General features: G+C 42.5%; 1 protein-coding gene across 1 annotated transcript; it reads right to left on the bottom strand.

Moving 5' to 3' along the window:
* Positions 1 to 4,203: 4,203 nt before the first annotated feature.
* On the bottom strand, positions 4,204 to 15,064 carry IL20RB (interleukin 20 receptor subunit beta). Its single transcript, XM_035548987.1, has 7 exons — positions 14,979 to 15,064; positions 10,858 to 10,995; positions 10,029 to 10,219; positions 7,070 to 7,194; positions 5,476 to 5,626; positions 5,011 to 5,156; positions 4,204 to 4,329 (listed from the first exon to the last, which is right to left on the bottom strand). Exons 1-7 carry the CDS (start codon positions 15,062 to 15,064, stop codon positions 4,204 to 4,206), a joined length of 963 nt encoding a protein of 320 aa, XP_035404880.1.
* Between the last annotated feature and the right edge of the window lie 1,249 nt (positions 15,065 to 16,313).

The raw sequence follows: 16,313 nt of genomic DNA, 5'->3' as shown, positions 1-16,313 counted from the left end.
CTTGAAGTTCCACACAGTCCAGCCCCTGCTTCACGTACATTGCCACCCCCCCACCTCGGTCCGCCCCCCCCCACCTTACTACCCTGCCTGTCCCTCCTGAAGAGCCTGTAACCATCTATTGTGACACACCAGCCACAGGACTCATCCCACCAGGTTTCGCTTATGCCAATGATGTAGCTGTGGGACTGGGCCAAGACTTCAAGCTCATCCATTTTATTCCTCATACTGCGTGCTTTTGTGTGGAAGCACTTCAAATGCGCCTCACTGCATGCAGCACCCTGTGGAGCAGACCAAAGGACCTCACTAGCACACAGTCCCTCTGATTCTAGCGCACCATCCCTTAGCTTATCACCTGTGGGCCTGGTTTTATCCCTTTCCCCCTGGGGAAAAGGGGGGTTTTATCCCTTTCTGGGGGTCTGGCCCCAGTCATTGCATCTGGCCCCGCTCTGCTGTTCTCCTGCGGGGTCCCGGGTGGGATCAGGGACTTTAACTCCTCCGAAGCAGCTATTTCTGTGTCAAGAGCTAAATTATAGCCCATACAATGAATGAAACCAAAGTAGGGCTCCATGTGCAGTATTTATGTGGGCAATTTCACTTAACCTTGCCATCTTTTAAGTCCTTTTATACTTTGATTTAGCAATTTATTTATTTTTAATAGTTCAGTTTATAGAAAAGACAATAATAGATCTGAACTGAGTAATTTTATGTTTCTGCAGTTTGGTATTCTGATAGCAACAGAATCTCTTCTACATAACTCTTTAAAGAGTAAACATCTTTATCTGCAGTGCTTTAGATATTTATTATCTTTGTAGCACTTAGGATACATACCACATTCACAGAAAATTGAAAACAATTTGTAGTCAAAGTAGTGCTTTTGGATAGTTTTTGATTTTTTAAGAAAAAAATATAACTTTTAAAGAGAAAAAATCATACTTTAGTTATACAGAAAATACTTAAAATGGTAATTTATCAAGTTGTAGATCTCAATTCAATTGGAGTGAAATGCTGGACAGCATATTAACATCAGCAGCCCTTAAAAACTGCCAACAGTAATATACTTCCAAGGAAATATACTTCACAGGAAAAATTAAGTTATATTCCAGCCAGTTAGTGTTATGAAACAGATAATCGAGTTTCTTGCTTTCTTGTCAGTTGAGTTATAACATGTAACCCCTTTTTTAAAAGTTCGTGTATTCAACAGTCTTTATGCTGGTCTGCATTCAATAGACTAAATATTTTTTCTTTGAAAACAGGTCTTATCAACATTTCTTCTGTTCTGCTTTTTCAAAGTCTGCAGGAAAACATTGTTTTTAGGAATTACATCCCACAGGTTATAAGCAGCATAGAAAAAAACAAAACTAAACAAAACAAAACACCACACACACACTAAAAAGGTGATGCAGGTTTGTACTTTATTTTCATGCAACATCTTTTGATGAAAGTAACAAAGAAGTGTATTTAGAAAGAAATGGAGCCACTTACCACCACACCAATGGAAAGAAACAGAGCAAAGTTCATTAGAACACATTGCTCTTTGCTGAAATTAGTTTTCTGATCCTGCCTTTGCAATGCATGGTCATGGGAGCAAGATCAGTTATCAAAGGCAGCCGTTGCCATGACTGCTACGGCACGATTAACTCTTTCAGTGCATGGGAATGAACTTAAAGGAGTGACTGATGGCAGCTCCCTACAGCAATGTCACCATGTTACTGGGTGCATAGATGGCAAAATAATTGCTCTTGTTCTATTCCTTAATTTTCAGGCTTGGCAAAATGCAGCACATACTTCAAAGTTGGAAACTTTCCAGGTACTTTCAATCAGTATCTCAAATTTGGTTTCAAGTCTCCACAGACACAAACTGGAATATCCTGATGTAAATGTGGTCTTGCTTAGATAGCAGCAGCACTTAAACATTTCCCTTCTGTGTCCCTGTTGTAATAGTTTTCCGTGTGTCTCTTTTGTTTAACACTGTCTAGGCATTTTTGTACAACTGTTTAACCACTTTATTGGCAGTGAGGAAGGTCATAAAATCTGTTATTGCAAGTGAGAAAGAAACATATGCACTATGCTTAAAATTCTAAAAACGTTTATTAAAATAATGTTTAAAAGCCATTCACATTCAAATTAACAAGCCTTTTCTTTCTCTGCTTTCCTGTTTCCTTAAATAACTGCCAATACTGCAGTAATGCAACAAAGTCAGGGGGAAAAGAGATAGGAGAAGTGCAAAGGCTGCTCATGGATTGGACAAGCAACAGATCAGTTTCCTGTATGGGAACACCCTTGTGGGACACACTAGAAACCAAGACACTGAACTCACCCCAGCCAATGGGGAATAAAATAAGGACAGACGAAAAGCACAGGAGCTCACTAACCCAGCTTTATCACCGAGACATCGTTAAGGGGGAGCTATTTCAAAAATCTGAGCGCTGGGCAAAGCCATCTGGAGACATGCTTGGCAGAGAGCCCGTAGGCATGCTCAGGAGAGCACTTCGGTACCGACTCTCGTGCTCACCTAGCCATTGCTCCCTGCCACCCGCTGCCAGCTCAGTCACTGCTTGCCTCCCAGCTCAGCCTGGCAGCAGAACTGGCTAGGCCTTCCAGCACTCGTTGGTTTAGGCCATGCATGCCACCTCCTCCTCTTTGCTCCCCAGTCCTCTCGCCTGGGACTCGTTGTACGAAGTATTTGCAACTAGGCTTTTCCCCATTCTTTAGCCACAACCTGACTATCAACCCTGAGCCAGCGCACAGAATTTCTTACTCTACAATCTGCTACTGATTCATCCCTACCAACACTATCGTTATTAACAATAATCACTAGGTCCTAATATTGTTAGGAATGAAATAAGCAACCCCGCTGCAGTACGAAAGTGGGGGTCCGGCCAGGAAGCGGGGTGCGGAGGCAGGGAGGCTGCGGAGGCCTGACTGCGTGGACGGGAGCAGCTAGAGCTGGGGCCGTCGCTTTCACTGTTTTCGCGGTGCTTTGTTGCCACCTGGTGGTCTAATGCAGCCTTGCAAGGATGCAATGCCTTCCCCTGCCCTGCTACCTACCACAGGTCTGCTCCCCAGGTGTTAAACGACTTGTCCTGGCAGTGAGAGCCATAACTGCAGTATATGCAAAACAGCTAGAGCTGTTATCTGTATTTAGCAGGAATTTTTCTTCATCTTTTGAGATTTTCTTCCTTAACATGATGACAAGATATCCGGAAGAAAATGGTGTCATCAGGCCTGAAACAGCCACAGACATGGTAATGCTGGGCTGCTTGATAAATCCTTCCTGATATTCACCCGCTAGCCAAGGTAAGCACTCCAGTTGTGCCCCACCCTGGCCTTTACGGCCACAGAGGCAGGTTTGCCCTGTGTGACATAGTCAGCATACTGCTTCAGCTGTGGGGATGAACCACGAGACTGCCCAGCAAGCACCCTGAACAGCCCTGGCCACATGAGTTGCACATCTTTTTGTCCTTCTTTCTGTTTCTTTTCCCATTTCTTAAGCCTACCTTTCTCTACCTTTGCTCCCTGCTAGGCACTCATGAAACCCTGCCATCCCTCATGGTACTGTAAATTTTATTGTCACCATACATTGTTATCTGTCACATGCAGCAAATTCTCATGTCATGACCAGTCATTTTCAACATTATTTCCAATAAGTATAACCTCAGCTCAGGGTCTGATACCATTTTTTTTCCTGTTTGTTCCAGCTGTTCAGCCATCTAAGAAGCTCTTGCTGCTTATTTCATCACAGGGTAATTTCTTTAAAAAAATACTGAGGCAAAAATGCTGACACTGAAGTGGTTTGGGCTTAAGGGACTTAAGGGGCTTAAGGGACCCCTACACTTATTGCTCTGGTGACCTGGTGCCTGAAGAGTAGGCTCTACCTTAGGACTATCCATGTGACTGAGAAAGGTGAAGGGAAGATGAGTTAACCTTTGTCTGGTCATAGGTATGGATATGAAGGGAAAGTACAGAAACTGGCAGTTGTCACCTGTGGCCTTTACTGGCTTTTCTGTAGGTGGATGAAGGTGTTATGAAGAGGACGAGAGCAGGCCACATGTTTATACACAACACTTTTTTCACAGCAGATTTTATACACAAAGATAACATTGCCACTTGTTGGTACTCTGAGGACACCTGCTGAAGCATGATCTGCCAGGTCTGTTTAGAAGATGTTTCCACAGGATCAGGGATTTTTTTTGGGGGGATTCACTAAAGTGTTTCTTGAATCCAAAGTCGGAGAACCTCTTCTGAAGGCATCACACACACCATCAGATCACATTGCTCAGCTTCTTCATTCCCACACAGTATCAGCTGGGTGGGGGGTTCTGCTGTTTTCTGTAAAACAAATACACTCATTCAAACACCCTCAGACTGATGAGCTAGTCTGTCCATCTTTCACTTCTCCCCACAAACCTCCACTCATCCTGCCTGCCACAACTGTGCAGAGACCAAGTGGTCAGGTCACAACCACAAAAGCTCCTGCCTGCATTCTCCTTTGAACTGGAAAGTACATTTAAGCTACTGATTTCAATATACTCCTCCTGGGTGAGCAAGACAAGAGGCTGCTTTTGATAACTGTTTTATCCTTGCAAAGGGGTTAACAAGCTCAGTGCTGGTGCCAGAGTACATAGGGCTGTGTTGCCAATGACATAGCTGTTTTGTTCAGGGAGCAGCTGGTCAGGCAGGGTCAGCCCGTGCTTCCCAAGCTGTTTCCTGCAGGCACCAGGAGCATTGTCCCTACTCAGAGCTCTAGGCCAAAGGCAGTGACAGCCATGCAACCACCTCATGTGGGCTGCTTCACCCCTACAGCTCAGCTGACTGCTCATATGGACTTTCTGCTGTCCTGTTTCTGAAGTTACGATAAATGGTGCACTTGCTCTTTCCCCTGGACACCAGCTCTGCCATCACACTGGAATAAACAAGTCTTCATATGCATGTGTCTGCTTTTTTTGCCTGCCCCATGCTTCTGTGAATATACATCACCCTAAAAACAATAAAGCAAAGCAAAAAAGTTACCAGTGTGTCTGGCAGGACAGCAATGGGGCAGCAGGAATACTGAAAGATTTTTCTTGTTTTCCAGGCAAGGAAAAGCAGGGTCAAAGCAGCCAGAGCAAAGCCAGCAGAGGACATCACAGCAGTAACGAGCCACAAGGATCTGCCACCTAGAAACAACAGAAGCAGCAAAATTTCTCAGACTGTGAGGACAAACCACTCAATGCAATCAGACTCTGCCCTCTGCAGCTGCCCTTCCTACCCCGTCTGGTGAGATTTTTTGTCAGCCCACTCCAGATAAGGATACCCATGCTACTGTAGGGGCCTGCACTCCCAAGTCTTCCTTTTTTACTTCCCCCAAGGAACAAATGGGTAGCACATTTATAAAGAAGACAGGAGATAATGGCTGTAAACAAAAATAAGAGATGCTGGGTTATCTTCCTGGGGCATGACTACACAGAGGGAAGAGTCAGGAAGGCTGGCTGTTACCTTGTGCTCTCACGCACTGTGTCTGGCTGAAGCTACTGCTTCTGTTGATCGTCTCGACATATGTCTGAGCTTTTACACAATAATCATGTCCTGCCTCCATGGTGTCCAGGTGAACTGTGGAGCTGACATCTTTCACCATCTTCCATTGCATCTGCCATAGGCCCAGGAAAGAGAACATCAGAACGTAGGGCAAGGACCTAAATGAGAGCAGGATTCCTAATATAATGCTAGCACAGACTTTACTGGGAGAAAAGGAAGGAGAATAATAGGAGCAGGAGGTGTCACAGAGGATTGTGTGAATAAGAGGAGATAGAAAAACAGCAGACTAAGAAGCACAGTTGAGTGCAGAATGAGACCACACATGAATGAGACCAGACATGCCTGGAAGACTAGGAGGGGATGCAAAGAGAGAGTCATGAGCCAAAGAGTGGTGTTCAGCCAGAACACTAGACCATGACTTACTCCCCAGGCTTGATGACTGATCTGGGATCTGGGTTTTTGTTGGGATGCCAAAATCATGCCTGTTCTAGCATGATGTGATAAGGCTGCCAGAGATATGTTGTGATAGGGGTGCAAGAGCTGCACCACGACTGGAGCACAGAGAGGAGATGAACCGGGCTAGCAAGGAGTGAGTGAATTTGGTGTGCGCAACTGTAACACATTCCAGTACAGTTTAAACAGCAGATGAACCTGACCTGAATTTCTTGTAACCTGATTTTCTTGTAACAAATACAACTCCATGAACTTCTAGCAAGATGAAGTTGCTATTCGCAGCCTGCCCAGTCATGAGAGAACAGGTGAAAATTAGGAGCAACTAAATCTTGCTGTGTTGCAGAGGCAAAGCCTGTGCTCACAGGAGGCTTGATAAGCCTCCACCATCACATACACATTGATATCTCCAACAAGCCAGTAGGACTCTTCTAGCAGGGCAAAGTCCATCTCTCCATCAAAATACCTTTCTCCACAGAAACATGATCTTGAGAGCTGTTAGTTTGAAAAGATTTCAAGGAAAAATCAGGTCATTTCTTGCTTTCAGTGTATAACCTATTGCAAAAAGTCAAATCAGACATGTCCAATGTGACAATTATTAAAATATTAGAAGATTAAAAGATCTGGACATGTACTAACCAGTAAACCTGATGTTTGTGACAGTCCAGTTTGTAGAATCTATTATGAAGTTTGGAATTAATATTTAGGTGATTAATATCATATATTGAAGAAAAGTAGTGTTTCATTTGTAAAAGGAAATTAGACACAAGCCTATAGGATGCTTTCTAATGTTTAAGCTCATGGGCTAGGTTCAACTCATTTACTTGGATTTCCAAAAGGTAGTCAAGATTCATTTCAAAAGCCTATTAAACTATCAGCCATGGAATAAGAACGCATCAGGGCTCTGGATGCACTAAGCAGGCTGCAATTGTCCTGACTAGCCTGAAGCGCAGAGGAATATGGCACACATGGCCTCTGGGCAGGTCCTCCAGCTTCACAGCAGCATCTTGGACTTGAAAAACAGACCCTGGGAAATGTTTGTATGCTTTCACTCTAAATCACATGGGCTTTCTGTTTGTGCCCAAAATCCAAGGGTAAAACTCACCCTACTCTCCTGGCCTTTCTTCCAATAGAGAACACAGAACTGAAAGGCAGGCCCCATATCTTTCAGCTCCACTAGTAAATGATACCCATCTGCTATGACCTTCATTGGAGGTGGGGTCAGGGAAGCTGCCAACAGAGAGAGAGCACTGTTATCACATCTGAGGCAAATCTTCAAACAAGTCTTCCTTTTCCCAGCTAGGAGAGGAGGAGAGGGTCCCCACCATGACTGTCCTGCAGCTGCCACCATGAGCACAGTAATATTAATCTGGAATAGCCGGTTGCCTCGATGGGGGAGAAACATCTCTCTGCGCTACTCCCCATTTGTCTAGATACTGCAGGAGATTTTGAGCAGGAGGAAGAGTGTGACTGTTATTGTGAAGGGAGTTTGGCAATAGCTGAGTTGCACAGACTTGAAAGGTTTTGAATTTTCTCTGGTGGAGGAAGTGTCTGGCCTGAGGGTCCCATGTGATCAACAGCAGCAGAACCAGCTGTGCAACTAGAAATTGAGACACCAGATCAGGCCTGTTCTTCTGCTTTTGGGCATTATCTTAGCTCTAATATACAGAACAGGAACTGTGAAACCACTGCTCCTTCATGGGAATTTTGACAGTTATTCAAAGGTGAAAGGGAAAGTAACATAAGCCTCGGGTTAATTCAGTCAGTTCACATGAATCCAGATTTTGTTTCAGTATCTACATGGTTTAAGAAATACTTGGCTGGGCTGACGACCTGCTGTGACATGTTTTTATAACTAGTATGCAAGTAAATCTGTTGGTGATATGCTTAATGCTTACTCTGATATTCAAAGCTTGGTTTGGTCTGGGATTCTGCTGTGAGAAATACTAGTGAAACAATCAGAATCAGTCAAGCATGGATGAAACTACACAATGCACCTTCATGAATCATGATTCAAGGGAGTACAGAGATCATATTTGCACCACTTACCTATGCCATTCTTTACTACTCTGTTGTAGCTGAAATTGGTTTCAACATCTTTGCTTTCAAGAAAGGAAGGAGAACATACAGAACATACAGAAGAGATGTTCTTAATAGAATTTGTTCTTATGACAGTGAATTGCCAGTAATGCTGAAGAGTAAGAACACGTGAAATCAAAGTATGCTCATGATGACTGTGCCACAAATGGGAGGCCTGGAAAACTACTTTGTACTTTTAAATCAAAAGCTGATAAGCTGCTTAACATGATCATGTTTCAAGAAAAAAAAAAGCGATAACACCATTTGAAGGTTAAAAATAACATTGGGTTAATGTATTAGCAAATGAACAGTGCAAGACACAAATACTAACCAAACATGAGCATTTAATACTTACCTCTTGTGCTGGCACAATGGATACCAACCAACCATCTGAACTTTGACAAATGAAGAACTAAAATCAACTAAACTGGTTGTTTTAAGGAAGATATGTTTTCTGTGTACTGCCATACTTTATGTATATCTATACCCAAGGCTTTGAGGCTGGAGCTTTTTTAGTCTAGAAGTACTATGGGTTGTGCTGATGTCCTGTCTGTCCATAAATCACACACAGAACTTGCAGGCTGTGCTTTGAATTCCTTAGTTCCTACTAGACTCAATGCCAGTTTTACTAAGAGACACCAAAGTGAAGGCAGTAAAAATGTATAGGCACAACAACTTATAATGCCTTTTCTGTCTCCTTTGTTCATATATTCACATTACAGCCCATTGGAAGCTGTATCTTCATAAATTTCACAGCTTAGCAAGAAGACTGTACTGGGTGCTCTAAGACACTGGACCAAACTGTCAAACACTTCATTGTACTGGGAAGTCTCTGTGATGCCTTAGTACAGGGAAAGGGTATAAAGGTAATGCCAGATGGCCACTCTGGAGATCTCACAAATAGGCCTTGACACAATGTGCACAAACCATGAGACAATTTTACTCTTTACCACAAGGGTGAAAGGATGAGCAGGTCCCCTCAAAAGACTCATTTAAACATAAATGTAAAATGTACTTGCTATGCAAGGTGACCACTGAATGTGTGATACTGCTGAGGACAGCTATCACACTTCTGGACATGGCCAGACAAGTCCACAGCAGTGTGGTGGGATCTTCCCTTCTGTGGCTCTCCCTGAGCTCAGAAACAGCTCTGGTCACTGAGAGGGCTCTGGCTGAAAACAAGTCTGAACATGACCTACAGACTGTACCTGCCTGAGATCCTACCTAGGAGCTATGTCCCAAGGTTGCCTAAGTCCTAGGCCAAGTAGACTTTGGGTAGCCTGTTCTCAAAGTGAGGGGAGGACCAAAACCACAGTCAGGAAAGAAAAAACCTCATTGTGCCACGTCTTCCTCAGGGATGATTAAAGGTGAGGTTTGGGTGTAGACTTGGCATCAGACTACAACAGGGTTTATGAAGGTGCCAGCTAAAGGAAACAGGTTGAGGACCTAAGATGCTGGGGAGCTGGAGGGAGGAGTTGCTTGGATGCTGATAAATGGATGTGCAGCATACCAACCTCCTTTTTGGCGACCAGGATGAGAACTGCCCAAAGACACATTTTAAGTCCTAAAAGATGCTGATGGCTCCAGCAGTTTGGGAAATGAATAATTCTAGTCTTCTATACGAGGGTCCTCCTCTGTCTGCAGCAAGTCCTTCAGCAATGCTGTAGCTGGCAGGAGCTGATCAGGTAGAGCTGCTTACAGAAAGGCAAGATGCTCCAGTCAGTGGCAGAACTATGGGGCTAATCTGAAATCCTCAACTGTTTGAAAAAACTGCTGTCTGATAATTTGCTGTGGAAAACTGTGAGGTCCCTGAATGGTGGGGTCTGTTGCATTGCGATCTAAACTGTAGGAACCCTCAGAAGACTGATTATCATCCTTCATGACCACTTGTCAAATAAACCACTCTACCAGCCAGGGCATGACTGAAGGACAGAACTCAGAAATGAACAGAACTGATGTAGCTTAACTCAAATAGCAGGACTTACTTGTGATGCGATTGAAGAAACCCTTCAGGGTGCCCCACTGTGATCTTCGAGCACCAATGTCTGCCCTTACACGCAGGTTATAGGCCACAGTGGCTGATATATCCTCTGTGATGTTACACACTGTGGCTGTGATGAGTGAACACTCACAGATGGGGATCCAGCTCTCATTAGCATACTCACGTTCATACTCCCTGGGGAAAAGAAAAGGAAGGGAAGAGAAGGGAAGGGAAGGGGAGACGGTCTCTTTTCAGTTGTGCCCAGTGACAGGACAAGAAGCAATGGGCACAAACTGAAGCACAGGAGGTTCTGGCTCAATATGAGGGGGCACTTCTTTACTGGGAGGGTGACAGAGCACTACAACAGGTTTCCCAGAGAGGATGTTCAGTCTCCTGCTCTGCTGGGGGGGGGGGGTCAGACTAGATGATCTTCAGAGATCCCTTCCAACCCCACCCATTCTGTGATTCTGTAAGATGTTTAAAAGACTAACACTGAATACATTTCTTTCCTCTTCTAAATAAACTGTTACTTCCTAATTTTTGAATTCTTTGGACAGAGGTATTTTTCGTATGTAGGGTTAATGCATACCTTGGATTACTCAGGTATCTATTAACAATCACCTCAAGCATGGCCTGTAAACAGCCTCAGTATTAGACCAGAAATTAGTTTTTTTCCACTCATGATCAACAGTGCTGGAGTATCAAACTTCTCTTACACTTGTGAACTGAACAGTGTTCAAGACATCTGAACTGTGCAGGACTGTAAGTCTGAGGAAACAGTGCTGAAAGAGCAAAGAAGAAAAAACAACATAAAAACAGAAGCCAGAAATTACCCCTGAAACTCAACAGAGTATCTCACAGTTTCACCCTGGATGGTCACAGGACTCCATGTTAAGAAGTGTCTCATGTTGGTAGAAAGAATAGAGATATTCTGAGGTGAGGGCAGCAGAGCATCTTCACCTAAAATACCCAGAAAATAAATAAATAAATAAATAAATAAATAAATAAATATTAAAAGGGTACATGAATGTAGTAGAAAAAAAAATAGAAGAATTGTGCAAAACTGTGTTTGCATCAGAAATTCTGCATTTCGCCACTGCCACTTCAGTGTTTGAAAGTATTTTACAAGAAAGAAATGACAGCCAAAGAGCAGGTGACAGAGCAGTTAGGCTGGTACTGCTTACAGTAAGGCAAAGCATGCCTTTTCATTATTTCAGAGGTTTTAATTATACCAATAAAACAGTGGGAAAAGGTCAAGCTTTTAGAAAGCTGTCCTATTTGATTTAATGAAGACTGTTCCAATGTACAATTCCCACCAGGGTTATAAATGTACAGTTTCTTTCCAGGCTTGACTGGTCTGGACACTTGTGGAAGATCCTGGCTCTGGTACAGAGCCTTTTTTCATGTTGCAGGATTTTAATAGTGTAAGTGCTTGTAGGCTGTAATCAAATTACCTCATTAATTTCTTGGATAAACTTATTCAATGGACTAATGAAGTTATAATGTTTCTCTCCAAGATCAGAAAAGCATAAGTTTGGGATGGTGCCTACATTACAGTTTATGGATTTTATCCTATGACATCTTAATGTAAAATTCTTAGCAGTGTTTGGACCAGAGTACAGAAGGCAGTATTCCCCACAGGCACATCTTGCACTACACTAGGGGAACAGTCTTACCTCTGTTCTGCCACGTTCCAGTCCCAAGAAAATTATGTTCTCTCTGCTCAGTGGGGAATGGTTCCCAAGGAACCACTGAAAGTAAGGAATGGATGGAGTGGTTTAAACCAATCCAGTGTAGCAGTGGTGATTTCAACACTCTTCTAGAAACAAGGTAATTACTCTGGCACAATATATGTATGTTACATAAAGATTGTTTCCTTTATAAGTCTTTTGTATCTATTTATTTAATTAGATCTGTTTCTCTTAGCGAGGTCTGTGTTCCATTAATCTTTCACTGTCATTAAAAGAGGGTGCCTTCTTCTAAGCTATGATTATAAAGTTAACCAATTAATGTCAATTATTCTATCCAGGATCAAAACCAGGTTGATGAGTCCTTGAGCAACATTTTCATGGTGATTATTATTCTACAGCACTGGAACTAACTCTTCTTTCTGCCGTTAAAATATTCCTCATATTCATATCTTTATAAAAGCATTAATAATGTGGGGAGAAGATGCCAAATCAATGTGATTCTTTGGCAAAAGTTATTTGAATCTGTTTACATAGTGCTCGGCCATTCTTCAAACTAAATGCCAGAGATCTCTGGGATCTCCTTGCCACTTAGATAATGGAAGACTCACAGTCTGCTACATCAGTAGTTCTACCACTTCTGGTTGGGAGTCCCTACTACTGTCAAGGCACTTTTTGTCTCAATCACCCATTTAGTTTCTTGGTCCATTCTCTATACTTCTTGACATTTTGGTTGTATACTACTATTTTTCCTTGTACTCTTGTTCCCATGTGAATTTCTGGAGTTGGCATACTTAAGTGTGTGAATTACCTAACAGACTTTAATTACATGATTGGGCACCAGTTTTTCCACATGACTCACATACACAATGATGTTCCAAGTCCGAACAGAGGTAGCTTGCACTGGGTTGCTTCCTAATTTTTAAGCCCTTGACTTTAGGACTTTTTGGGATATATAGCTTGTTGTATGCAGTAGTACAGAATTTTATCTTACTATATTTTCTAGATACCATTTTTAAAAGAAGAGGATATTTCTGAATTGGGATATTTATCCTTTAATAGCTGCCAAACTGTTTTTTTATCTGGCTGAGATCAATCTTCATTTCCTGGCTACACTTAGCTTACTACACTGCATTCTTAGTTTGCTGACAAAATCCGTGACTGTTTTACATACAGTGAAGCCTGTTGCCTCACTTCATCTGAACCACAAAAGTTCATATACAGACACTAGGGTTTCTTTTTTCCTTTCATTAGGAAAAGCTCTGGGCCAAGTAACAGTCTATGTGTTTCTATAAACTTCACTGATTTGTTTCTTTTTGGTATTAATAGTTTTTGGGACGGGCCCAAAGGCTGCTGCTGGGAAGAACTCTTCTCCAAGAAAGGAAAGATATATGAAAACCTAATACTCATTTCTGTTATCTACAGAACACACTTGCTGATTTTTACAGGGCCACATACTTCTGAACTTTCTTGTGGGAAACCCATAAAACACAGCACTTATTCACTCAGTGCCATTGAGAGTTTGTGCCTCAGTGTCAGAAAACTAAGCTTCCAGCACCATAGGTAAAGCAATGGTGTTGGGGAATAGTGTTATGGACATCATACAGTTCAAATGAATGGTGCGCTCGCTGGGACATCTGCCTTCAGATGGAGAATTGTATCCCTAGGGTAAGATTTCATAAGCAACACAGAAAAAAGATATATGTGCAGACATAACCATACATACCTTTTGTGTGTGTGCGTATAGTTGTTACATGTAAAAATGATAAAATTTCATGCTTGTAAGGTTAAGGAATTAAATAACAAATACACTAAAGTGAACTTTAGCATTCCTCTTTAGTATACAATTGCATATGCAGACATGTTTGTAACTGCACTACCATGCCCTACTGCAAATACAGTGGACATCCCTCAGGAACTGAATCAAAAAGGTGTAATGCTAAAACTCGAGATCTTTTCATCCTGTACACAAATTAAAAGGGGGTCTTGAGCAATAAAAGCAATGATGCACTTCCCTCCTTTCTGCCTGAGACCCAGAGCACCCTGAATACAAAGCCTGGACCGAAGGGCTGGATGGGAACTATGCTGTTTTTTAACCTGGTGTCAGCTCTAGGCAGCCACAGGAGTGGTTTTAGACTTTCAATCAAAAATAGTCTTTGCTGAGGAAGGCCACTAGGAGACCTAAGTCTTCATGTGAAGGCCAAGGGAATGGGGAACACTCAGTGGAAAGTTCTCCCACCTTTCTCTCCAACTGCCTGTCACAACATGGAAGGCAAAATTGGATGAGTATCAGTTTGGACAAGGCTGGTGGACTCTGCAGACTCAAACAGCATGGCTCCTAGGCAGAAACATCACACAGCCTTAGTAATCAAAAATACAGTAAAAATAAAAATGGGTTCTTTGAAGAATAGTTGCCTGGTTCTGCCATCTATTAAAAAATATTTGTCATAATTGTCCCTATTCCACATAATAAACTTGCAGAGAACATCCAAGTTAGAGCTGAGACAATGTTTTTCCACATCAAGCAACTAAGAATTATAAATAAGATTCAAAGTGGTTTGCTGTCCAAACAAGCTGTACAATTACTTCTGAGGCTGAGAAAAAAACGTATCAAAACACAACTTGAATTCAGGAGCTGAGATGCCACCCTTAGAAGACAGCCCTGAGCATAACCTGAGTGCACTTGGAAGCCATGTCTCCAGAGGACTGACCACTGCAAAAGCACGGTGGTGTACTCAGGAGACCCTGAAGCAACACACCTTCTGGATGTATTTGAAGACCAGCTTTTACTTGGAGAAGCAGATTGCAAAAAGTACAGCCTCCTTCTAGGGCACACAAGCCCCTTAGTGAAGGTCTTTGAGCCTGTAATTAACACTTTAACCTTCTCCTGCACCCACTCCACAAGCAGGGCATGCCCCTGTACCCAAGGACACCAGCATTGAAAGGCGACTTGCAAGTTCAGCTTCTCACAGAACAGCAAAAGAGTGGAAGCAAATACAGCATTAGAATATTATTTCCTTCAAACTGAAATTTCCCCTTAGATTTCAGAATTGACTTGTAGAACATAGAATTTATAGGTTGTCTTTTTCAGTTACTTATTCTAGTATTAATTTTAGACAAAGAATTAAAATTCAGGATCACATGACCGTGTGCTATTTATCTTAAGTTTTGTAGAGGCAGGTTTAAAAAAGGACAAAAGAGTTTTTGTTTCTCACAACCCCTTAGATTTTGGCTTCAGTTGACTAAAGGTATTTTAGTGATTACCTGTGAGATTAGGTGCAATCAGAGCGCAGAGGAAGAAGCAGGCGATATTTGGGAACGTTTTGCTCCTGCTCATCACCTTTTCCCTCATTCATCCCCTGCTGTGCAGCTCAGAACGTTCCCTTCCTAGGCAGAGAGCCCTGTCTGAGCTGGCCGTGCTGCGAGTGAAGCGGAGACTCTGGGAAACATCTCGGCCACAACTTCTGTGCTGCCTGAGCCGACGCTGAAGACGTGTGTATGCTGTTGGTGTGGGTGAAGTTACAGGGAGTGGCAGGGGAATTCGCTGCCAGCATTTCTTTGCAGGTCTGCACAACTGCTCACCTAGATGGCATAATGCCGTTTCATTTAGCAATTACATATATTAAACAAAATAAGGAGGAAATGGGATTAATTGGATATCTTCATGTAGTTTATATAGCTGTAAATGCTTGTTTTTCTGCTCAGCCCCCAAAGTGGATAAATCCTGATGCTTCCTAGCAACAGCTCCCCAGTAATAGTAAGGCATGCCTGTAGTCTCACACCTTGCACAAACAACTGGTGAAGGACTGCGTACCTCTGGACTGGCAGAAAGGAGGTTTGTTGTCTAATTTATCTCCGAATATTTTTAAAGCTGCTGTGCTGGGATGTGCTGAAGAGGATGTTTTGTTTTCAGATCTGATTTGGTGTGGGCACATGAATCCCAAGGTTTTCCTGTCTTCCAAGACCCCTTGTGCTCCATCTTGCCTGGAGCAAAGGCAGGCTCTTCATCCAGAGGATGCTCTGAGAGCTGCTTAGAAACCCAAAGAGCCTGCTGGCTCCAAGGCTGCTGCAGCAGCTACCTTTGATCTTGGAAGTCTGGTTTCTTCAGAGGCCAAGGGAAAGACAATGTTCAAATGGAAGAATTTTGTTCTACAAAAGGCCACCATTAAATAAAAACCTGACTGTACAGATGACTGGGGGCGGGGGGCGGCAAACTCTATCAAAAGCTTTTAGCTCTGCTGAAAGTGAGTATTAGAAAACTTTCCTATAAAACCCCTTCTTCCCTCCTGCTGTTCGCATTTCAAAAGGTTTTCTTTTTCTTTTTCTTTAAAAAATGATCTCCTTTTTGATACCTTGTTACTACAGGTGTCGGTCAAAACATGTTTAGTCCACATTTTCTTAGAAAATAAATCATATTTATTTATTAAAGAATGAAATTAGCATTCCTTTAATCACAGGTTTTCCCATTCTCAGGCATGGAGGAAAAGCACTATTCATTAACAAATGCATCCTATGTAAATTAGTAAACTTCCTCATCTTTCATGTGTTCCTGACATCTTTGAAAACGAGTGTGTTTCAAATATTTCAAATATTTCTGAGCT

This window comes from Cygnus atratus, chromosome 15 (genome assembly GCF_013377495.2).
Source record: "Cygnus atratus isolate AKBS03 ecotype Queensland, Australia chromosome 15, CAtr_DNAZoo_HiC_assembly, whole genome shotgun sequence".
Taxonomy (NCBI): domain Eukaryota; kingdom Metazoa; phylum Chordata; class Aves; order Anseriformes; family Anatidae; genus Cygnus; species Cygnus atratus.
This window is presented reverse-complemented; position numbering and strand designations above follow the sequence as displayed.

Bases quoted from the DNA above. Each gene is read 5' to 3' on its own strand.
- IL20RB (XM_035548987.1), bottom strand. From the start codon at position 15,064: ATGAGGGAAAAGGTGATGAGCAGGAGCAAAACGTTCCCAAATATCGCC. The intron at 10,996-14,978 runs AGGTAATCACTA...TATTTATTTTCT, and splicing joins CTGATTGCACCTAATCTCAC to GGGTATTTTAGGTGAAGATG. The intron at 10,220-10,857 runs GTAATTTCTGGC...TCTTTTCCCCAG, and splicing joins TACTCTGTTGAGTTTCAGGG to GGAGTATGAACGTGAGTATG.